The sequence below is a fragment of the Topomyia yanbarensis genome, chromosome 2 (assembly GCF_030247195.1).
Source record: "Topomyia yanbarensis strain Yona2022 chromosome 2, ASM3024719v1, whole genome shotgun sequence".
In the NCBI taxonomy this organism is placed as follows: Eukaryota; Metazoa; Arthropoda; class Insecta; order Diptera; family Culicidae; genus Topomyia; species Topomyia yanbarensis.
Window position 1 is genome coordinate 404,748,617 of NC_080671.1, and position 25,768 is coordinate 404,774,384.

General features: G+C 38.3%; 2 protein-coding genes across 2 annotated transcripts; one reads left to right on the forward strand and one right to left on the reverse strand.

The window, feature by feature from the left end:
- Positions 1 to 3,417: 3,417 nt before the first annotated feature.
- Positions 3,418 to 4,392, forward strand: LOC131685008 (uncharacterized). The gene is made up of 3 exons (XM_058968337.1): positions 3,418 to 3,562; positions 3,625 to 4,109; positions 4,164 to 4,392. Exons 1-3 carry the CDS (start codon positions 3,514 to 3,516, stop codon positions 4,257 to 4,259), a joined length of 630 nt encoding a protein of 209 aa, XP_058824320.1. The 5' UTR covers positions 3,418 to 3,513; the 3' UTR covers positions 4,260 to 4,392.
- Positions 4,363 to 15,890, reverse strand: LOC131684999 (uncharacterized). Its single transcript, XM_058968327.1, has 4 exons — positions 15,347 to 15,890; positions 5,575 to 6,646; positions 5,371 to 5,506; positions 4,363 to 4,521 (listed from the first exon to the last, which is right to left on the reverse strand). The coding sequence occupies exons 1-4, from the start codon at positions 15,820 to 15,822 to the stop codon at positions 4,385 to 4,387; spliced, it is 1,821 nt and encodes a 606-aa protein (XP_058824310.1). The 5' UTR covers positions 15,823 to 15,890; the 3' UTR covers positions 4,363 to 4,384.
- Positions 15,891 to 25,768: the final 9,878 nt, after the last annotated feature.

Consider the following 25,768-nt stretch of genomic DNA (forward strand, 5'->3'; position numbering starts at 1 on the left):
GATAAATTATATTTCTACTAATAAATTAATTTCTCAGCACCCGGGCTTTTCCTGGAATAACCAACTATACCAGGAGATAGCTAAAAGTATGTGCAATCGGCTAGATGATATCCGGTTGGTGGTCAATTTTTGTGGCTCACTCAAAATTAAAAATATTTGAGCCAATATCATTCAGCATGACATGCAAACTTTTTGGTAGGTGAGCTTTTTGGTAGATGAGCTTTTTGGTAGATAAATTATATTTCTACTAATAAATTAATTTCTCAGCACCCGGGCTTTTCCTGGAATAACCAACTATACCAGGAGATAGCTGAAAGTATGTGCAATCGACTAGACGATATCCGGTTGGTGGTCAATTTTTGTGGCTCACACAAAATAAAAAATATTTGAGCCAATATCATTCAGTATGACAAGCAAACTTTTTGGTAAGGAAGCTTTTTGGTAGATAAATTATATTTCTACTAATAAATTAATTTCTCAGTACCCGGGCTTTTCCTGGAATAACCAACTATACCAGGAGATAGCTAAAAGTATGTGCAATCGGCTAGACGATATCCGGTTGGTGGTCAATTTTTGTGGCTCACACAAAATTAAAAATATTTGAGCCAATATCATTCAGCATGACAAGCAAACTTTTTGGTAGGTGAGCTTTTTGGTAGATAAATTATATTTCTACTAATAAATTAATTTCTCAGCACCCGGGCTTTTCCTGGAATAACCAACTATACCAGGAGATAGCTGAAAGTATGTGCAATCGACTAGACGATATCCGGTTGGTGGTCAATTTTTGTGGCTCACACAAAATTAAAAATATTTGAGCCAATATCATTCAGTATGACAAGCAAACTTTTTGGTAAGGAAGCTTTTTGGTAGATAAATTATATTTCTACTAATAAATTAATTTCTCAGCACCCGGGCTTTTCCTGGAATAACCAACTATACCAGGAGATAGCTAAAAGTATGTGCAATCGGCTAGATGATATCCGGTTGGTGGTCAATTTTTGTGGCTCACACAAAATTAAAAATATTTGAGCCAATATCATTCAGTATGACAAGCAAACTTTTTGGTAGGTGAGCTTTTTGATAGATAAATTATATTTCTATTAATAAATTAATTTCGCAGCACCCGGGCTTTTCCTAGAATTGCCACTATACCAGGAGATAGCTAAAAGTAGAAGGTTCTGAAATACCATAAACTTACGTTTTTATAAGTCTTTCATTCATGATCATATTTTTTAACATTTTAAACAGATCCATTGGAAACTTTAGATCAATCGTGGGATTACGAATTGAACATAGTCATTCAGATTCGCTCTATAAATACTTTTCCGATGATTTGAGTTCAAGCAAGGAAAGGCTTGCAACAGTACCGGCAGCAAACGGCACGAAGAGAAGAAGAGGGTTAGGTACACTATATGCGCCTCTGCAACATACACTAGATCGAGAAGTTCTATTAATTCTAATAAAGGGTTGCTGTATTCCGAAGACATCGAAACATTTTATCCACTTGTGGTTCTTTATGAGATTAAATTTGGTATAAACTGGAATTGAACGATTATCATAATTACAATCACTCAACAGTAACCAACTTTTCTCACCAACCTTTCACTCACCATCTTTTCTCAGAGATGGCTGAACCGATTTTCACAAACTTAGTCCCAAATGAAAGGTGCAACGTTCCCATAGATTGCTATTGAATTTCTGATGGATCCGACTTCCTGTTCCGGAATTACAGGGTGATGAGTACGAACACACAGAAAATGTCGATTTTAATAAATTCTGCAATGAATGTATAAAGGTGAAAAATTTTCCAAAATATGACCACAACCCCGGCGGAAGTATCTAAATTCAGAATAACAGTCACATCGGTTTCTCGGAGATGGCTAGACCGATTCAACTAAACTTGGTCTCAAATGAAAGGTATTGCGTCCCCGTAAATGACTATTTAATTTCATCCCGATCCGACTTCCGGAGTTACAGGTTGTGGCGTGCGATCACATAGCAAATTGCGCTTCAAACCGATACTCCGATGAAAGCAAAAAAGGTAAAAATTTCGCTAAAATGTCTCAAACAACTTCAATTTGCTGTTCTAGGTCACCGACGGCCAACCAAACTTTCGTTGACTACATTGACCACCATAGACGGTGGAAGTGCCCGGGAAAAGCTGCCATCTTTCAAAATTGACGAATTCACATCAGTTTCCCGGAAATGGTTGGGCCGATTTTCACAAACTTAGTCCCAAATGATAGCTATAATATCCCCACAGATGTCAATAAAATTTCGTAAGGATCGCTTATATGGGTCCGGAAATATAGACTAAATCGTTCGGTCACATATGAAATTCCCATATAAGCCGGAACTCAATTTTTTTTTCAAATGAAATTTCAGAAATCGAATTCGTATTTTTGATGCCAAACATCTTCAAAATGCATGAAACGTCGAGATTTTATGTTATCTCGAAATTTTTTTTTGTAAAAATCGACTTTTTGGGACTTTGCCGATTTCGCACCTTTTATCAATTCAATATTACCGTGGCTGTTTTTTCTTTTACAAAGTTTTAGAACTCGAATAATGATTTCTATTCTTGTATATAGTTGTCATGTCGTGTATAATAAAAATGTAATATATACATTTGGAAGCTTATAATGAATATAAATAACGCAAAAATTCTCATGTTCATGATTGAGAAAGGCACAATTGCACCGCTAGGTGGATTAAAACAAGTTTTTCTATTATACCTAACCAAAAATCGGACATCTAAATCCAACTCTACCATCCAACGAATGATGAGAACTGATTCACACGCGTATCATTACATTAGCGATGTTTAACTTTGAGTCACCAGGGTGCGGATACATGTGGCATACAGGTAAAATTTTAATAAAGAAGCTTTTTAGCAGACGAACTTTTTGGTAGGTAGTTATAAGCTTTTCGGTAGGTGGAATATTTTTCTACTATTAATTAATATTAAAATCAATTTCTCGCCCCCATGTCTGTGAACCAATATCATTCAGTACGACAAGTTAACTTTTTGGTAAGGAAGCTTTTTAGTAAATAAGGTTTTTGGTAGATTAAATTTCTACTAAAAAATTAATTTCTCGGCACTAGGCCTTTACCTGGAATAAACAATGCACCAGGAGATAGCTAAAAGTATGGGCAATTGACTAAACAATATGTGGTTGTTAGTCATTTTGTGTTTCTTATGCAAAATTTAAAAACAGTTTATTTGCTCGATAATTATGGCAACTCCAGTAGTTCCGATTCCCGCCACCAGGCTGTGAGCTTTATCTATAAAGCACTTTTAAGGTGGAAGTCTGTATTCAGTGAGCTTTTTTAGTAGGGGAGCTTTTTGGTAGGTGAGCTTTTTGGTAGGTGAGCTTTTTGGTAGGTAAGTTCACAGAAGTGCGCGAATGAAGATTGTTCGTTGCTGAGGGTTTTCAATCGTGTTTGTTGAACGTTAAGAAACTGACGGTGAAAAAGTTTCTAGTCTAATAAAACAGGTTCTCCGCAATAATGGCAAACTATTTGCAAACCACACCGGCCATCTCATGTGTAATTTTAGGTAAGTGTTTAATATCGGTAAATTTGATTGGCCTCACTATAAAATGTGTGTGACCATTTTAGAGGAAATTTTGACCAGTTTTGGCATGAAGGTAGAAGAACCAGACGTTCAGAAAATCGACGAGATGCTTCAAACGCCCAGTGACATTCCAATGGTTGCAATACCCTGGGTATGTAGTAACTCAATTGTGGATGAAGAATGTAGAGAAAATGAGACTCCGGTGTTATCTACAGTGGTTCCCGCTGCACCACCGGTCGTAGTGTCACATGAACAAGTCCCTCCGGTACTGCAGATAGCTACCGATGTTCCAAACTCATCGGAACGACTGGAAAGTGGTGTCTCGATTTCCTCCGCTATTATGCCGGAAACTCCCTTTAACGAGGTTGAACTGGCTCTACTGGAACAATGTTCGGACATTGATGAGGAGAACATGGAATTGGCTTACCTGACATGTTCGCTGTCCCTCAGTATGGTGGAAGCAGAGTTTCTTAGAATGCAGCTTAAGCTATTCAATCTAAAGGCGCGATCAATTCTCGAACTGTTTCAGGTACGATGCGATATTTTACTTGGAGGAATGTTTAATCTCAAGCACTATTTTCAGTACTGTGAAGGTTCCAACAACGGGTTCTGCCGGTGCCCGGAGATTCGCAAACGAGTCTACGAAATGGGAATTCTGGTTCAGCGAGCTGACAGTTAGATGTAAGTGCTTTATAATTTATTATTCTTTACTTACGTATTGCTTCCGGTAATTGAAGCACAACACATAATAAAACTACAAGGATTGTTGGTCTATGAATGTTTATGTGCAATAAATTAAATTCTTTAATGGATTCGGGAATTTAGTGGGTTCAATATTCGACCGGTTATGAGAGCCAAGTCCATTTCTTTGTCCAGAATACAGAAGAGAAATGGGTAGTTGATGGCCAGTTCGATTGGATTCTTGTACAGTGATGTGAATCCTGAAAATATAACGAATTAAGGGAAGTAAATTTCAAATTTGATTGAATATATTACGTTTTCTACTTTACTACAGAGAAATCGAAAATAGTTGATAAATAATTAACCCTTAAATGCACGAAACTCATTTTTCTTTGGTACTCATTTTTCGGCATGAATACGGTAATTACCTCTTGTTGAGCCTTTATATCACAGAATTCAAATGGCAACAGTATGTATTTAAGGGCTAAAAAAGCGGAGTGCTCAACTCGTCCCGTTTAAAATTTAAAGTATCTTGCCAACTATGCTATGCCGCATAGCATAGTTGGCACGAGTAGTCGGTGATAAGCAAAGCGCCGACCCTTACCCACGATTATTTTCAAAGTTATTGAAAATTATTCAACACGTGTTATAACTGCATGTGAATAATATGTTTCATTTTACTAATAAAGGGGTATTTTAAATTGCGCTTTGTTTTGCTACAGATAGATTGGCCTTCAACCAGGTGCTCATTTTGCTTCACTTTCCCCTATGAACTTTATTCATCAAGAGTTAGTGGGTGATAGCCCCAGTTCTTAGCCTAATTTGTTTTTGTGAACAAATCTTGCAAAACCAAGAGGAACACTTGTTTAAAATTGTTGTTTATGAACAACATGGGCATGAAAGGGTTAATCGTTGAATTACATAATGTGTTAGATGTATGTGCTTCCGAATTAATTCCCAATAAGCGAGACATTTCGACGGACCCCGTTCGGTTCCGCACGATGGGGGATCGGAGTGCCATATCAATTACTGGGTTAGTTCAAGCATGAACAATAGGCGAGTAAGTACTACCATAGCTAAAGAAATCGAAAGAAATATGCGATAATTACTTTTGAGTTGCTGTAGCGACTGCGTTCGGATGTTGATGTTGATCGACTGTTCGATGTGTTTGGCGTAGATCAAAGAATCTTCCGTCATGGGCGTGAAATCGGCACGCGTTGGTTCGAAAATGTCGTTGATACCCATCTGCTTGGGATAAAAATGCTTAATCAAACAAGTATTTGTTTGTTTTAAAACTGTGGAAAGCTACTTACATTCTGAAGATCACTAGTTAGGATAATATTTCCTTTCAGAGTGAATTTAGGAACGATTGTTTTTACCCACGATGGCGTCATCTGCTTGACGATATCCCTCAGGTTAGGAACATTCTCCCCAATCTGCAGCAACTTCATTAAATTTCCTAATCCGAACTCGTAATCTGGCAGGATAATAATCAGCTTGTAGTCATCGGAATCTAATTCAAGTTCCAAAACCGTTGAGTGCAACCGCTCAATATAAGCATACTTGAGTATTGTGTTGTAAATTTTGTATGGCACCTTGACCGTTTCCACTTCGCTTAGAAAAAAGTTGTGTTCGATAGTATCATCGAGCAGCCGATCCTGCTGAAATTGATTGACGCGTTCCGAGAAGGCGGGAAATGCTGCGAACGGCGATGATGTCGTAACATCTTGGAGCAAAAAGTTTTGCAGAAAGCGTTGATGACCTATCACATCAATCTCTTCCGGGTTACGCTTACTTCGTAAGATCCTTTTTCGAAGGTTAGGATGAGACTGGCGACGCGCCATTTGGTTTGATTTTTGGCCACGTTTCCGCAGATTTCGACGACGTTTCTCCCCACCTTCGGAGGATTCTTCTGTCGGTGTTGCTTCTGACTGCTCGTCGGTAGTACTAGCCTCCGATGTCTCACTTTCGGTTGTAGATTCTGTTTCGTTCGCCTGTTCGGTAGTAGTGCTTGTTTCCGTCTCACCTTCAGTTGTTTGTATCACTTCTACGGTCGTTTCTTTTGCTTGTACAGTCGTTTTTTCCACTTCTACAGTCGTTTCTTTCTCTTCTGCAGTTGTTGATTCTTCCTCCTCGCGCTCTTCTTGTTCTTCTACCTGCTCCGAAGTTCCCATGGATAATTCAACGGTTGTTGGTGCGGATTCGGTGGTGGATTGGTTCTCCTCACTGCTGGATGTCATTTCATAGTCACTAGTAAAGGTGCTCATGTCCATTGAGTCTGGGTAGGTGGGAGGAGTCGCGGTTGTTGTGGTAGTTTGCATTTTCATTTCGGGAATGTTTTCCAGATCGTAGCCGTAGAATTTGAGAATGGACTCGTACTCCGGGCTGAAAGGAAATAGTGTTTTTGTTGAGTAGGTAATCATAAAATAAATAGTTCTGATGCGGAAACTATACTAATGTGACTTCTCAATTCTAATTAGTTATGGAATTTGGGTTTCGAATTCGGCTCATCAGAAGACGACATTAAGGTTGGACAGAGAATGGGCAAAAATCGATAACGAAAAAAGCAGTTTTTTCCACACCGTGTATTAGATCTTCATAAAAATCAATCAGTTTCAGTGTTTCTGAGCAAACTCCATCACACAGGACTAGGAGTATGACCTGAAACGTGTTTTCGTTTTTGCAGGTAGCGTCAATCGGACGCTAGCATAATCCTGTCGCTAAGTTAGTGTCGGATTCTGATAAGATGAAGTCAAAACGCAAATTCCCTAACTGCCTATAATCGCAAGTCAGTCCCACGTAGGTAGGAATTCCCATACAACATGGGATTGATTTGCGATTATGGGCAGTTTAGTTATAGATATGGTTTTAAATCATTCTCGCCTTAGCCCCTATACATATGGGACAGTTATTCTTCTAGCGGCAGTGATTTTTTCATTAGGGAGAAATATAGCATAGAACAATCCAAATGCTAATTGGTTTTATTTATATTTGATGAGAGTTTAGTGGTTGTGGTTCAATAGGAGGTTGACAGTCTATTATCTTTCTTCAGACCAAACCAGCCTAAAGAAAGTCTATTAGCCAAGAATTTATCCACGTGAAATGACTCGTGCATGTATACTTGAAAATTGTGCTATCGAGCATGTCTTTTATCCAACCTTACAATTCGCGATATTTATGCTGTTATAGTTTAATATTACGTCTATTTTTGCCGCATACAAAATCGTCCCTTTTTGACAATTTCAAAAGGGTTGTATCATGCTGTGGCCTCATAATCGGCAGTGATGCATACCACACAATTTATGGCAGCTCAGATATGAGAGGCGCTGAATTGACGGAATACGTAAGCAGCACAAATTTGCCTATAATCAAAAGATAAAATCGCTCAACATTTGCACGATCTGGTAGGGAAGAGGTGTTAGATGTAACCCTCTGCTGTGACAGTAGTAAGCATGAGTTAGCAAACTGGCTCGTACCGAACTAGTTCGAATCGCTGTTATCTGATCATGAATACATCATATTTGATCATTTAACCGTCTGCCTAGATATCGTTACATATAGTAATCGCAATTCAACGAACTGAGACCTGAACAATGGGGGCCTGGCGACTAGGTTTTACGGGTATTTCGTGAATAAAACAAACTCATTAATAAAGGCATTATACTAAGAGGTTCGCATCGAGTTATACGAGAAACCGAATAGCGAAGTTATTAGTTTCAAAAAGTTGTGTGGATACTCGTTAGACGAAGATGAACTACTCAACTGGTTAGTTTTGCTTATGGTTAAAGCACACGATTCGTTCTTGGGTTGCATCCGAACATGGCAATTATAGGCATAGCTTGCTAGCAGGCGCTCAAACAAAAAGATTAGCTTCGGATGTGAATGTGAAAATGAATTTGTTGCATGTTTTCAAACTCAATTGCAGTATTCTGGTCAGGGCACATACTGGATTGCTGAACTAACTGCCTTGCAGTAAAGGAATTGCATATCCGGATTTTTTGGTTCCCCTTACATAGAATATCCTTTCTAGAGAAGCTAAAACTCAAGGATATGTTATTGTTCCTAACCCAATGGGGCAAAGAGCTGCAAGCGTTATCAGTAGGGTTCATTATTCCTTTGGGTGTCATTTTCCATTTTTCTACCTCTACCTCTTCTTTTTTCCTTGCCATCTCAATGGCCAGACTATATGGCAAGGCACAAATCTCCGAATATCATTGGAAACGTGCCAATCGAGCCATTTTTTTTTCTGATTCCTGATACATGAGCAAGGTAAACTAGATTCTTCTTACCACACCGTCTGACCGCGCATCCATATGCTGATCACTCGTTCGACTAACAAAAGTCGAATAAGGCACACAAATAAGTGCGCATCAATGTATCAGCGACGAAAATTCCGACTGCCTTCCCGAGCAAAGTCGAACATCAAAATTACAACTAGTAGAATTCGTATTTTGATAAATTGATAAATTGATAAATAAATTGAAATTTTATTTTGGTCTCAGTTTCAGATTTTTTTTAATGTGGCACCAAATTTTGATCTCATTTTCCTAACCTTGTATACTCTGCGTTTCTTAGAAGATTTTTCTTTGTTTATATTTCTTTGGTAAAACATTAAAGTGACTACATTGACAGAAAACCTTTAAAATAAGTTAATATAATATTACTGTTTATAATAAATCTTTTCTACTTTTCATTAACAATAAAATTTACATTTTATCCAGGGTTTGAATTTGTGAGGCTCATAATAAAAAGTTATTGTGAAAAAAAACTAGATTTACGAATTTAGTAAATATTAATTTTTAGTTCGATATACTCCTTACACGTAGTATTCAAACCTTCAACAAAATTATTCTGAATGACGGACTCAACTAATTTGCTAATAATACGAAGTCTATTACTATTTGTTTTTGTTGAATTATTTCTCTATAAATTACTTCTAAAAAATTAAACACTCAAAATATTATATCAGAAGATGAGCTGTTCTATAGTAAGAAACTTCTTCGAAGTTTTAAAACTTGAAAGATGACAATTTCGGAACTATGTCATTTTAACAGTAAGTTACATTTTCACCAAACTTCCACCAAACCGAACTTTTGGCAAAGCCGCTGACTTCAAGTAAGTAGAATCAAAGTCATTCTACACTCGTCCACAACAAATTTCTTTGAATACTGCCTCTGTATTATAATATAGTGAAGGCCCGATTTTAGCAGCCCCCCATTTTGTCGACCTCATATGAAAATGTTTGATGGGCTCTAGCAGACGAAAATGGCTGAATTCAAGTAAATACATTCTTCAACATATTTTCCTTATGTTAAAGATGCAAAAATGGAATATTCAATCTTTTTTGAATTTTACGCTAGAAGAATCCTTTAAGGGAAATTTATACCAAATAATTAGTAATGGTTAGAATCACGGTACTAAAAGAGAATATTTTAACAGCTTCGGTTTATTGTAAAGAAAGAAAAAATATGTCCAGATTTAGTCAATGTTTCCATTTCCTCAGCCTAAGGTACACTATGAGGATGATAAATACGGGTATTCACTACATTTATTATTCACTGTGTCCCACATTGAAATTTGGCGAAACTACTCCCAAGGGTATCTTAAATTAATCGCTACATTTGAGGGTTTGTATATGTTGCGGTTCGAGATAGTACAGGAATTTTCGTCATACACACACAAAATTTTTTTTTGTTATTTTAAATTTATTTTCATGCACATATTAGGAGCATGAATATAAATGTAAAATTAAGTTCCACCACAAATACACACAACTTGTCGTGCTTTCTTCAATGAATTTTATTATAATTTTACACGTTGATTGAAGATTACAGTTTCATTGAACCGAATACAAATGCACTTTAATGTATTTTGATCCAATATTGCTGTAAAATAAATGACATGTAATATTGCACGAATGAAAGTGTTAAAATCATATGCTTTTTGATGTTTCCATTGAGCGCATCGAATTCAACTTAATTTTCTATCAAATTTTTGATTCAAGCTCTGTATGTTTACATTCGTATTGATTTACAAGTCGTTTAAATTTCTTTATTTTTTGGTGTGTATTCAATGTTACAAAAACTTATTGAAAAAACTTTCACTAATAAGGTTGTGAATATTATAAAGTATTTGAAAATTTGAATTCTTTTAATGAACCTTCGCTCCACAATTAGGCAATCCACTAGACGTTTGTTTGACAATTCAGCGGTGGGTTCTGTCAACAAGTCTACTCCTGGGGACAGAAAAACTCGTCCGACAAGCATCGTTCGTTAGTCCGATTCGTTTGATGTTGGACCGAATCAACGATATTGTCGGACGTCGCACCCCTCGGAGTAACGTCAGAAGAAGTAAACAAGAAATAATCAGCTGATCAGAAACGTCTCATGGATTGCCTAATGCAGTTTATTTTTCATGGCTTGCGATATAGGCGAATCAAAGCGTGATTGACCCACAGATGGCACGCATGTAAAAATGATGATGACGGGAAATTTGGCATCCGTCAAAATACATGGATTTTTTTAGTTTTTAAGAAAATTTCTCTAATATCTTCAAAACGGTACCCAAAATGGCAAAACCACATTAGGTAAGTTATAGAAATCTATCAAAGATATAACTGCAAAAATCTTGGGTCACTTGAATAGTTTTAATCGCCGTGTGCTGTTCCCGCGTGTCTGAACTATTTTGGAGCATCCGGAAGTTCTACCACCTTTTTCAAAGTTCCCTCGTCTGGCTATCCAGTGTTTCATAAATGGAAGCAGTTCTTGCACTTATCTGGCAAACGCACCGAAATTATATGTGCGGCTCATTTTACTTCGACGAATATTATTGCAAGTAAGATAAGGGACAATCCAGTTTGCAAGTAAGATAAGGGACAATGGTCAGTTTCCATGATGAAAATAATACGACCTAAAAGCTAATTTCGATTTGTTTTCCTCCACCAATGACAGGTGGAGGAAAACAAATCGTTGAACACACTTATACAGTTACAGATTGTCAAGTGCTCTGTAGGCGGCTCCAGTCCAATGGTTAAGGGGGCACGCCATCTTGGCAAAATATATCTGATGATTCACGATTTGGAAAGTGAAATTTCGATTGTTGAGAACGATTTTCTTGACTAGCGTGGAGAGCCATGAACAATTTAGCAAAAAATACAATCCTCGAAATGTCGAAAGATATGCCAACGCTTTTCTACTGGAACACTTTCGGGTTGAATGGGGGGCACGTGCCATTCGAAAAATTTTGCTCAATGTGAGGTCACTTTTCGAAAAAACTGATATCGAAATAAAATTTGAAGTATGCACGCATGCACTTCTGAGGTAGCGTGATATCAAGAGCAGCAATTTTAGCTCTCAGTCGGGTTGAAAATTTTAGTAAACGCTATTGAGGGTATGTACTTCAAATATATGAAACGTTTTTCTTGGCCCTTTTAGGAAAAATCAGTGTTCCCTACGTAATACATTGATTGAAGAACATAGATATTTTATTAATACAGCATTAGTAATAATTAATTTTTCAGTCTATTTTATAGGCCATTTTTTCGCTTTATCCTTGATTTTGTTTAGCCTTTCAGATTTTTCGCATGCTGATTTGAGTATTTCTCTGAGTCTTGTCACTGTCTCATGAAGTATGTGTTATCAAAAACATCGCGAGAAATCATATTCTAAATGTTCCCAATAGATATAATATCCGAAAAGAGTAATGAGAGTTATAAGAAATGTCTCATCACAATGTTAGGTGGATTAAAAGCGTTTTTCCATACTGCATGGAAAATTTTCCATAGAAAAAAAATATCAACTTTTATTCATATCTTTGGTTTCATTCGGTCTATAAACAATCGGTGAGATGCATTTTGAAGGAAATGAGCTAGTGAATCTAGAAAAAATAGTTATTTTTGGTTACAGTGCTGCCAAATATGGTATATTTCCTGTTTAAAACTTAAATTGCATTTTGTTCACATTTCGTGCATTTTTGTTTTGAAAATGATTATGCCATTGTGTTTCTCAGATAGTTTTGCACATTATATATTATATACATCAAGATAATTTGAGCCAATCCCCAGACACAGTGATTTGAAGCAAAACATTAAAAATTTCCCAGCAATATCTCAGTAACCAAGCAGAATGTGAAAATTTTGAAAACGCCACTGTGTAGAGATTTTATAGACAAGTAATGTGGAATAACTAATTCAGTTTACCCCAAAATCGCGCTTGTCATAAGATAGCACAACAGCGACGATATTCTCTCATATACACTCACAATCACTCTCATGCTAAAACGTATAAACGCCCATGGCCTTCGCGATAACACTAACCTGATCACAAACGCGAACAGGCAATTGCAATTATCCACACATGCAATATCTTCCTGAAAGGGATGATTGCATTAAACTTTTTGCGCACAAGACCTAACTTAAATTAAGTTTTGCTTTTTTGTGTTTCGAATTCATCTCGTCAGTGACTAGCACCATCAGCGTGTCTAGTTAGACGATATATCTTAACTAGTACACAAATTTGCACTAGTTGGACACAAAAACAAATCTAAACAGTTCACATGACATATGTGAACGCCTAAAGCAACTTGTCCCGTGTGATGTCCCGGGAAGCAAATATAGAAGCTCTGTTTGGCTGACGAAATAGCAAAAACGAACTTTTGTCTTTTGGTTGAATATCCAAACGCCGGGTGTTATGCAATATATTCCCAAAAGAGAAAATTTTATTGAACCATTTTACGCATTAAGTGCACAAAACCTAACTTAAGTTTTGCGTTTTTGTGCTTCAAATTTATCTCTTCACTAACTAGCACTGGCGAATTCCCACACGATTAAAAAATCGAATTTAACCCTTTCATGCCCAACTTTTTTCTAGTGCATGTAGGATTTTAAAACTAGTTTTCCTCGAAAACGGTGTGGTCAAGAAACACGAAAAGCCATTTTTTATAAGGATAGATGCTTCCCTCGCAGTGCTAGAAGCTGCTCAATTTTTACCTTCCAATGCTCAATACAATTCTCCTAGAATATTTACAATACTCCACTTGTGGGGAAAACGTAGCCAAAGGCACTCTAAATTGATAAGTTTCGTCAGTTTTCAATAATATTGCAACAAAACGAAGATATATGAAAAATTCATTTTTCGTCGTCAACGTAAACTGTCCCTGGCAGCACTGCTCCTATGGAATGCAATCAGACTAACTGCAATAACTTCAGTTTTCCCACACTATCAGGGTGGGTTGCTGGCGAGTTACGGCGGGTTGCCTAGAACAATGTTTCAATAGCCTACCGCTCGCCAGCATATATTTTAACACGCCTAGCCGCCATTTCGTTTACTGGGTTAGAGCTGATCCTTGTAACCTGTTAGTACTCAAATGAAAGACAATAATCACATTTATTAGCTTTACTTGTTTTTGTGAGCAAATCTTGCCTCAATCAAAAGTTATAGCTGTTTAAAAACGTTGTTGTCCACAAATAACATGGGCATGAATGGGTTAACTACTCGAAGTTACATACACGCTAGCAGACGCGACAAGCACGTTATCATACGAACACTTGAGCTTCGTCCACGCAAAACTACGCCCGCGATCTCACAAACATGAAAACAAACCGGTGTATGAGTGAACATTTTAGCACTTATAAACTCATAGCGTGGACCTACAAACTCGTGCGTTCGCGCGATCATAAATCGGCCACGTCCGAAACTAGCTTACCCTCAGCTCTAGTAGCAAATGTCCATGTCTTCAGTTGTACCAATTGAAAAATGAGGCTCATACCCGCTAAACAACACGTTTCATGGCGACATGACCGGGAACTTTAGTGATATGAGGAATCTTACTCTTCTAGCTTTCAGCACGTTAACATACAAACGTTTAAGATCTTCGCGATCATTCACGCACACATACGCCCGTGATCTCGAAAACTTGAAAACACCCCGGTGATTAAGTGAATGGCTTAGTGCTAATAAATTTATAAACGCAATTTCTAACGGGAACTAACAAAAGGCCATGTTCGCGCGATAATGCCTCGGTCACGTCCGGAAATCTCTTATTTCGGTCTCAGCAGCCTAGGTCCATTCCTTCAGTGGGACCAATACAAAATTGTAAATCTAGTGATGTGGAAGAACTCACTCTTTTCCAACATCTGAACCGTACATCGAAAATTAAGTATCAGATTCGCGCAGAACACACGCGAATATGCGAATTGACACACAATTATAAAATCGATTTTATACACGTGAAGTTACATTCACGCTAGCAAACGCGACATATAAACGCCTATACATAAACGCTCGAGCATTTCACGACAATACCCGCGATGGTGAAGTCCCTACGCCTGCACATATCTGAACCGAATAGAGAATAGTGAGTGCTTCTGATGGGGAGCCCTAGCTCTATACTTATAACTATTTCGAAAATGTATGTGTTTCCAGTGATATATGTTATTTACTGAAAAATCGTAGTATCACAAATTTATTATAATAAATTGAGTAATATTATTCCTTTCTTCCACTTGTTCGCTATTTTATTTATATCACATTCAGATCAAACATTATTATTGCCCAAGCAGAATTTATTTACTTGCAATGATTTAGCTGGTAATTCGAAGCATTTCGATACACTTTAAGGTGTCTGCTCAACATTTAAAGGGGGAATATTTTTGGATTTAATTAAAACTAAAAACTTCCAGTAAAATTTTAGCAAACTTCGTCTGCGCTTGTAGCTAAACGAATGAATAAGATATTGCACAACCTCAAAAAACATTATTATATGTAAACGATTTCCGCAACTATTTTTATTTAATATTTTTTTCGATACATTGAATCGTTTCCGAGTTATCAGAGACTGAAAAATGTTCAATTTTATAAACTTCAAAAGTTAAAGAACTAATAACATGAAAAAATATCATTCAGCCAAAACAAAATTACAATTTTGAACGGATTGATAATTGAGATAGTGTACGTAGGATTGTATCAAATTTCACATAAAAATGATTGTTTTACTTTGATATATTTAATAATATCTTCTTCTGTCTTTGATTACAATTCCTTAAAATATCGAATTATTCTAAGTGAGATGAATATAAAGTGCACTTACCGTATGGTAATATTTTCACTGCTCAAACTAAGCCCGCTGAGCAGGTTTTCCTTTCGATAGAAATAACTCCTCAACCTGCGATGAATGTCCCGATAGCCTACCCGTAGAATGTCCTTATCATACGGCAGCACTAGATTCTCGTGTATTTCGGAGGCACTCTTCCCATCGGCACCCTCGTACAGCGCAACCAAAATACTAGCCAAAGCACATGGCGAGAAGGCAATGTTGTTCTTATTCCCCTTCGAGTGTAAATACAAAACGCGGAATCCGAGATGGTTCGTTTTATCGATCATCGCGTCCAACGGTGTGATTTTAGGTCTCACTTCCTGCACGGGTCCACCGGTCGGGGGCGATGGTACGGGTTGAGCCAGTAGCGTGTCTTCATCCGGGCCTAAATTTATACTGTAAAACTGCCCAAAGACCAGCGACCAAGATGATACCACAGCCACTAGAAGGCAGCGTCTAAACGTCGGCATTGTAATCGGACCTTTACTGGAGTTGTAAGCGATTTTACAACCGTCTTAAGGACGTCACACACCACGCGCGTCTTAAAATCGCGACAGACTAACAAGTTTCAGTATCGCCAAACATGTTTTATAACATCCACGGCGTTGTTCTTTTTGAGCCCCCGTTCCGTTTCGTCTTGCACATGAATCAATTCGATCGATTAGAACTAAACGCCGCTATCGGGTCATCTTTTTGCAATTCATCCGCGGGGTGGGAAGGAACGACGCGTTTTTTCGTGAATAATGCAATGTGAACTAAACAGTATAGGCGCTAATGAAAGCACGTTTTTCGTATACATATAAGTGTCTATTGACTGGCACCTGGTTGCGTATTCGCGGGACAATTCTTGCCACTTGTTTCCGCTGTGTCTGGCGGGTCGACCGAGATGGGTGGAGACCCATTATTGTGTTTTCTTTATTCCAATATTCAAGTTCTTTACACATTCTACTGTTGAATTCTTGCGTGCGAAGTCATTCCGTCTGCCTGCAACCTACATACTTATCTGCGAAATAGAGGTTCAATGATTCATAAAGGGAACAATTTTGGGATCGAATGCTAATTTAGTTATATTTAAATTCGGGAATGTGATTTGTTTGTAAATTAGAAAATATTTGCCGATCAGATTGTGTCTGAAATATGAATGGTTGGTTTCAACTAGAAGAAAGAGAGAGGGCACCTGATCTGACCTTTCCTATTCTAATATAAAGTTTTTCAATTACATTACACATTAGCATTCCTCAACATTCGTCAACGCAGTCTATCGAAATAGAAGTTGTTGAATTTACAGTCTTCGCAGAAAAACAATTATAGTGAAGACCCGATTTTATCAGCCTCATATGAAAATTGATAGTTGGTCGTTTGATGAGCTCTAGCAGACGAACCAAGCTGAATTCGAGTGAATCCTTTCTTGAGCATATTTTTTTTTATTTTTCCGAAATTTGCAATTTTTTTTGAATTTTGCACTGTCAGACCCCCTTAAGGGAAATTTAACCTTGATAATCAGGAAAGGTTTAGGGACTAACAGAGGGGGAACAACTTGACAGCTCGTATACAAATCGTTGAAACCACTTTATTTGGGTCTGTGGGTCTAAAATGGCGGATCAATTTTTATTCAAGAACAATTTCTAAAAAAAGCGTAAACTTGTTCACAGTGAAAATTTTCTTGTTCAATTTTTTTTTACTTTCGATAATTCATTTTTTGAAGACTTTTTGGGCGTTTGGTGTTGTTTTGTTATAAAAATGCATCTTTATTCCGATGCATTATTTTTAAATGATTCATGATTTTTTGGAATCATCAGCATACAAACAAGCGGCGCTTATACTAGTTAGTGAGCACCTTTATTTAGTCTTAAGATAAGGGGAATGGGCGTAGCGTATTGGTAAATCGATTGCCTTGTACGCAGCGCACCTGGGTTCGAGTCCCGACCCCGCACATAGGGTTAGAAATTTTTCCTAAGAAATTTTTCTAACCCGAAGAGGCGAATGACCTTAAGGTTAAAACCTCTATAATTGAAATAAAAAAATAGTCTTATGATATTAGGTAGTAATATTTGTATTGCGATGTAAAAAACACACACAATGATACTGGACTGTTTTGCTCCCTCTCCGATAAAAAATGAACTGTCATCACTTCTGAATTTCGTGGAAACCTTTGCATCGTACATGTCGCAGCACCTATCAGTTAGATGCTATACTGTCAGAAATAAACAGTCAAAGTCAATCCTGCCTTTGTTAAATGCGAAGTGAAAAATGATAATCACAAAGCTAAATGTATTTAAAAAAAATTTAACGACAAACTTTCGAGAATTGTCATATGCGAAAGATATTTCAAGGGCAATGGGAGAGGAAAAAGTTCACACTAGAAGCGCACTCAAATCAAATCAGGCGTTTTATATTTTACATTCGGCACAATTTGTAATCCTTAACTTGTTTGTATTTATCTTAAATCATTACACTGTTTTGAAATGATCATCTTGATTATCTCTTCCGAATGTAAATAAAGAAAACAAGTTCGTAAAAGACGTCACGAAATTATTTTCTGGCATAGAAATTTACAGTATCGCAATTAGTGGACGGCGTTCTATGGTGGCGACATCATTCGAAACACGGTGGTTTCAAGCAACTTAGGCTAAACGTCAAGTTGCGGGAGGGTTGGGGACTAAAGAAGAATATTTTAAGAGCTTCGGTTTTTTTAAAAAGAAAGAAAAATATATGTCCCGATTTTGTCAATGTCCCCGTTTTATCAGCTTAAAATTCACCAAGGGGCTGATAAAAACGGGTCTTCACTGTATTTAGATTGTGGCCGTTGCATCTTGTGCACACGATTTTTATTGCGCGTGAACTCTCTTGCTAGAGAACCATTGTCTACATTGCCAACTACTGCCTGAGTGTCAATTAATCCGCTTTCTCTCTAGAGGTCATTCATATACCACGTAGACACAAACAACTACATTTTTGAGCCTAATCGTGGACAAGAGTGGAAAGTGTCGGAAGAAATGTCGTGTATGGTTTGGAACGTTTATATCATTTGCTGTATTGTATGGAATGAATTAATGGCTTCATCATTTTGTCAAAAATATGTTCAGCAACGTTGAATTAAATTTTGGAGTATGTACGACATGCATTAATAACGAAAAACTGTTTTGAAACATCTTTCGAAAACTACTCGGAAATTGTGAAATTTTTTAGCTCATCTCGGTCAGAGCCGTCAATATGGTGCACCACCCGAGCACTTAAATGATGAAAAGTTTTAAATATAGATCCGCTACAGATTTGTTTCATTATCATCGAGCTGTTTAGAGCGATTGAAGCATCTTCTCAAAGGGCAGTACAATACCAAGAAGGAAATGGCGCACTTCCCACTAGCCTGGACTCCGCACTTTCAAAGTGCGAGTGATCCTAAAACTGCGAGCTGTCAAAAAACATGTACTTCAAGTGATAGAGATGGTACTGTCACAGATAGACCAGTTGAACTATGCCTATGAGAAGTATTTTAAAGGAAAATAGTAAATGCGTAGTGCGGTTAGAATCCAGTTTTTAGTGCCACCATAGGTATCTAGACGCGCATCCTGATTCTTTGGCGCACGACGAGAGAAAAGGCTGAGCTTCACCTCGGATCTTCCGATTCTATCACGTAGGGACACTTTATATCGACCATCGTTAAAAAATAATTATGACTAAACCGAAACAAAACTTATGGCAACAGGATAGCGTCATTTATTTGTTCTTCTTGTTCGTATTTTTCTGTTTTATTGGTTTTATCGAAAAAAAGTGACACGACGCCGATTGGTGAGTAGCTACATTTTAGGAACTCACCAATTTAAACGATTTGGTGTATCGAATCTAACCGAAGGTATGAAATGGGTTCGAATTCGTCGGACCACGGAACTGATGGAGAAATTCAACGGTGGGGGGGGGGTGAAAGGGCTATGAAAACTAAAGATGCGCTCAGAAGCGAATCTTTCGTTGAAAGGGAAAGTAGTGCCACGGACTCGTATGCCGAAAAATCGTGGCGACCCATCAGTTTAGAAATAAATGAATTTGAGTTCTCCCACAGCTTATATGACGATCTTTCACCTAAGGAAGAAGTGGAAAATGAAATCGTTGATGCGAATATGCTTCATTACGAAAATGGCAGAAACTTTGAGGGGCGATATACATCCAACTCCTCCGAGTCAGGTTTAGCATACACACACATACACGGGAAAACCAAGTTTAAATTTTCTGACTGAAGCGCATTCCTGATAGGTTCCCGCTGATTTCATGCACTGAGCCGTAAATCTTCAACAGTTTTTGTTCAAAGCTTCACCTCTTTGGCGATGGAAGTAATCTGATTTCTTTCGATGGCCAGCCCATTTGGCTTCGAACGTAAACTGAACCAAGTTCCAAACCGGGGGTCATTTGCAAGTGCGGTATCATTCGTATGTTACATTCATGCTGGCTACATACACACATACGCTCGCTAGGTCTGCATGCGATAAAGGAGGAAAGGCGAAGGGGAAACCAAAATGCCGTTCGTTTGGTGCCGGTCTGCAGATTCCTGTTGACCGAATCCGCCATCTGTTGAGAAAGGGCTACTACGCCGCGCATGTAGGTTAGAGTGACAAGAAAAAAATGACCCCTATCGGCCCACCCCTGAGTCGATTCCTAGTCCCACCAGGAGTACTTGCTCCAAATTTGAAGCAAATCGGACAAGTCTAGCTACTGGACCAACGTGTCCGAAGTTTCTATGGGAGTTTTCGACAGTTTACATGCAGAAAACCCACTAGCGCGCATTTTCGCCGCTAGGTGGCACTGTATGCATCGCATTGTCACTGTAAGTGAAAATAAGAAAAATAATTTAATTGTCTCCAACTTTGTCGAAGAGTGCTAGTCAATCCGGCTTTGTTAGAAAAGTTATTAAACTTTTAACGAAGTGATGTCTGAGTCAGTTTTGCATGGGGCCTAGCAGTGCATGGTTGTGTATCGGTACTCGATTCCCACCAACTATTGATTTTTGTGAGTTAATGGTTAGATTTAGCTGAATAGTATGTTCAGAAGAATTGTAGTATGTGATACGAGTTATGTTTTGGTTAGAAAATTTTAGTTCCACCTGTGACCGCATAGAGGGCGCCAACACTAACTTTTCAACGGAAAGAGATAGAAATTAGATGTCTTCTACAAAGTTGTAGAACAAACATTTTTCAGTAATTCTTCCGAACATCTCGATATTCTATCTCTTTTCGTTGACAAGTTAGTGTTGGCGCCCTCTATGCGGTAACTGGTGGAACTAAAATTTTCTAACCAAAATATAACTCGTATTATGTACTACAATTCTTCTGAACATACTATTCAGCTAAATCTAACCATTAACTCACAAAAATCAATAGTTGGTGGGAATCGTACACCCCTCACATCGTGAAAAGTAAATACATGTCAAAAGACGGAGAAGTCGACTCCGTGACAGCTGGCTGATATTTGGTGGAACTTCTTTCCGGGTGTTCATAACAGTGTTCGTGCGAGGGGCGCGACACAAGAAAAATGCACCCGAGATCGTAATGGTTAACAGCTCGATGATCAGCTTTGCCGAAGAATTACCCACTTGCTGATGTATACCCTCTCTTCTTCATATTCACGAAGCATAGCAATGGTTAGATGCGTATAGATAGTCTTTTTCCGCCTTTTTCGGTTAATAAAGGGCGAACACGAAATTATTGCGACACATTCAACAGGGCATAACTTTTTTACCATTGGGTAAAAATCAACCAAATTCTGCACACTTTCTCATTGATGTGTATTGTTTACATGCTGTCAAACTCGAAGTCGTGTTTTTCGATTCAACGAAAATGGAGGTGAACCAACGCGAGTCGAGAGAACAAATTCTTTCCAAACACCTGAAATTTCCTGACCTGTCGCACCGGCCGTTGGGAAAAATGTTGAACATTCACCATTCAACCGTCTCCAGAGTGTTGAAGCGGTTCCAGGAGCGGTTGACGTTGGACCACTGCAAAGGAGCTGGAAGAAAACCGGGACCGGAGAACAAAAAGACGGAGCGAAAGGTGAAGCGGATGATTAAAGCAAATCCCAACGTCTCAAGCCGTGATTGGCTAAAAAGATCGGCATGTCGCAGAATGCAAAGAAGAGAGCTGGACTACATACATACAAGGTACAGAATATCCCAAACCGCGATGAGCGGCAACAATCGACGACTAAAACTCGGGCACGGAAGCTCTACGAGAAGATGCTGACAAAATATGGCTGCTGTGTGATGGACGACGAAACGTATATAAAAGCCGATTTTAAGCAAATTCCGGGGTTGGAGTTTTTCACCGGCAAGAGCAAGTTCTATGTGGACGACAAATTTAAGAAGAAGAAAATGTCGAAGTTCGCCTCCAAATATCTCATTTGGCAGGCCATCTGCTCTTGCGGACTGAGGAGTGAGCCTTTCGTGACAAAGGGCACAGTAAATGACGAGATCTACAAATCTGAGTGCCTCGAGAAGCGCCTTTTGCCGTTCTTGCAGCAGCACGACGAAGCTTCGCTATTTTGGCCAGATTTGGCTAGGAAGCGTCGGATCAAACCAATCCCTTTGTACATAACCATTTTATGCTGATCAACCGAAAACGGGATGTGTAATCAGACAACGCTAGTCACGTACCCAGGGCAGATTCCTACGTGTCAATTCCGCAGTTGGAGGCTACACTACGAAACGTTTTACGCAGACGCAGCTAAGTACATCTACTAGAACAAAAAAGGGGCCTGAAAACCATTATCTGCGGATCTGACAGTAACAAATATTCTGCAATGATCGCACCTTTAACCTGCAAACCAATAACCAGTACAATTAACAATGAAGTGAACACCGAAGAAGACTGATGCACAATAGCTACCCAAAAGAACCAGAATATCTGACTGCGAGTAGCAAGAAAACGTTGCCAATGACGACCTGGACGAGCACGATAACGCGAGTGTTTGTAGTGAGCTGGTGCGAGTTGGTGCAGGGCGGTACGTTTGATTTGGTTCTCTCTCTCCATTGTCGATACGTATGATAATGTTGTTAAAACTGAGTCAGGAAATGGGTGTACAACTGGCATATATGATGAAATTGTGGGTAATTTATAGTCTCGCGTGCAGTTTTATCCTCCCTAGGACTCAGGTCACTTTTTCCGGTGTTCAATTAGAGCATCTGATTCGATTCATTCGGGAAGTTTCGATTAATTAACCGACGCACGTAAATCTTCCATTCCCGGTCAGCATAATCCGACAAAATTTATTTGATGGCATTCTAATGTGTTTTTTAATATCCTAGGCGAGTTCAAGTACTTCGATCTCATTTTACATTTGTTGTTTTCTTCTACAATATTAGTCCATGCGATCATTCAGGAGTACACGCGTATATGCGAATGGGGACACGGTTGTAAAATAGAATTCATACTCGCGAAGTTACATACACGGTGGCTCACGCGACATATTAACGTCCACGCGACCCACGGGATCGAACATGTTAACATACAAAAGCTCGTGTCCGTCGTGATGATACAAGCAATCGTGAAGTCCTTAGACCCGCACATCTAAACCGTACGCTCAATATCACATTCGGATTAATGGTCCGCTGCAATTGGCTTGAAGGTGTTACATACCTTTTTATTTTTCAAAAAATCGTGGAAATTTTTATTACTTTATCTGGAAGTACAACTCTTTGAGAATATTTTCCCAAATTTTAATAGAGATCCGAGAAATAGATTGAAAGTTACAGCCGTTCCAAACGCGCTTCGTCTACCAAGAGCAGTGGCAACTTGAAATTTTAAACTCGATTATCTCGAAATGTCGTTTTTCCAAAAATAGGTTTTCCGTGATCACTATTACCGAAAACCACTCAACCGATTTTCTTCAATTGTTTTTTCAATTGATCGTAATGAATTTTTCTCGCATCTTAACGATTCCTTTTTTATGCATAAATTTTTGTTTCGTAGATGAGAATTTTTCAATACAATTTTTAGAGCTTAAACCACAGAGAACAGACATATAAGCTAGAAGAAACTTTTCCGAAAAACCTGTGTAAAAAATCAAATGAAAATGCGTTGAAAATCACCATCGTATACAGGTTTGCATGCGTGAGTCACCGTTGTATCCAAGTTTGCATACAAGTCCCGTATAGCGATTGCTGGCCGATCGAAGCGCCGACCAGTGGAAAGTGGCTACTTGCTGTTGTCATTTCAAAGCGACAGTTTAATTTCTTACACAAGTTGAAAACTCTACTTGTATGTCAGTTCTCAGTGCTTAAACCACTGACAGCTCCGGTGGTTGAGTGGTAAGCGTGACCGCCACTCATTCCAGTTGGCCTGGGTTCAATTCCAGCCGAGGTCGTTGAGATTTTTCTGAGGTGAAAAAATCTGTGGTCACGTCTTGCTTCGGAAGGGAAGTAAAGCCGTTGGTCCCCGGTTCATGAAATTGGTGGATCGATATCTAGTTCAGGTAGTGGGATCACCTCTCTGACGTCGGTAAAGAAGAAGTAGATCCAACTTCTATACTCTCTTACTAACAAAAATATCCTCCACCCGTGATACTTGTGGAGTGCGCAGTAGTATATACGGGCCTCTACACGCAGAATTTTATTTTATGCATCGTTAGCATACTTATCTATCTGCCTCTCGTTTCTTCTGCTGTAAATTTTATGCATTGGACATATTCGGTCTATCCACTCATTGAATGCTTACTAGAAGTATAAGCATGAAAATGCATAAAAATCACAGCAGAAGAAAAGAGACAGGAATAAAAAATATGCTAACTTTGCATATTTTTGTTTCTCAGTGTAGCAAAAGCAAGTATCGGACTAACCATTCCTTCCCTTTCCTTCCGCGATCTACGTTCGGGCCTGGCCGGCGCCGGTATTGATCAAAAACACTTTAGGATTACCAGGAGTTGCACATTGAAAGATGTTTCGCTACTCCCAAGCATAATTATCTACTTATTCTCTGTGCAACTTCAGCTAGACTCGATCGATAACGGAGTAGCAGCCAGAGCTTAAACCACCGATTTTCTTGGAAAATCGTTCCCGATGGCAGGAAAAAATTATTATTTATTGAACTAATCGTTAAGGTACGAGAAACAGTCCTATGCTGCCGTGATCCGCATAACAGTCCCATTTGCTATGGATTTCCTATGCAGGTGGGACTGTTATGTGTATTACGGCAGTATACTAATGATTTTTTTTGAATTTTGGGATTTTAGTTGATCTATTGGTCTTCTATTTTGATCATCACAAACCTCTTAAATAAAAAAGGGTTTCGAGGAAAACGCCATAACTCCACAAATTATCAATATATTTTTATAAACTTATGCTTGTTTTTTTTACTGAAAAATGTACTATCAAAATACTATAGGGTTGATGTAATGAAATCATTGCTTTACGCCTTTAGGTAAATTCAAACTTTCTTGACATTTTTCGCACAAAAAGGTATGTAACCCCTTAAGCAGTGTTTTAGTAGGTGACATTTCCCACCCCGTCTGCAATTGTAGTGAGGGATTTTGACAAGAAGTCTTTCTCAGAATCCAGCTCCATAGCTCTAGTAGAACCAGTAGATCAAATCTCAAAACATAACTTTAAAATTGAAGTTCCAATTATTACATGTCTTTTGTACACAAAGCAGCTTATACCAGCATACTATAATTACCCTTAATCAACCCATTTACATACTAGTAATTATTATTATTATTATTATTAAATTGGTAATGGAATTTGCGGTTCGACTAATTTAGTTATAGGTTTTGTGTCCTCAACGCAAAACTGTTGTTTAAAATTATTTTCTTCTTAGTGGATAAAAGATAGTTTTCAGTTAAGTTTTCTCTCCTTTAAGAAGATATATGGCATAGTGTTAACTCTATTACTGCTGTTAACAAAAGTACACACATGCGCACGTATGAACATGCAAAAATACGTAATAGTACAAATGCTCTGGCACATAGGAACCCTAAAAAACTATACAATAAAAAATGACTCATACACACAACTATACGCACTCATAATAAATCACCCAAAAGACCTCGTGAATCAGGTCCAAACACAATTAAAATCGCGAAAAAGACATCCACACGCTATTATGCAAATAGTGAACACCCACACCCACTCTGACAGATAAGCACCTCTTGACTCGAACGCTAAAACCCACACCTTCCACGTACACACGACACATTAGGACATACAATTATACATACAAAGTTGCATGCAATATTTACAGGTAGTCGTCTGGCAACCGGGGAACTACGGGCCCTATTCTCACAGTCACGTCACTTGGTGTAAGGAAATTTCCTTCTAATCACTAGGTGACGTGACTGTGAGTATAGGGCCCACATTTCAAACGCAGAACCTATCATTTAGTGGCTTGTGTTCAAGGTTCTATAGTCTTGTCTATCAGGTTAAGGATGTATAAAATTCGC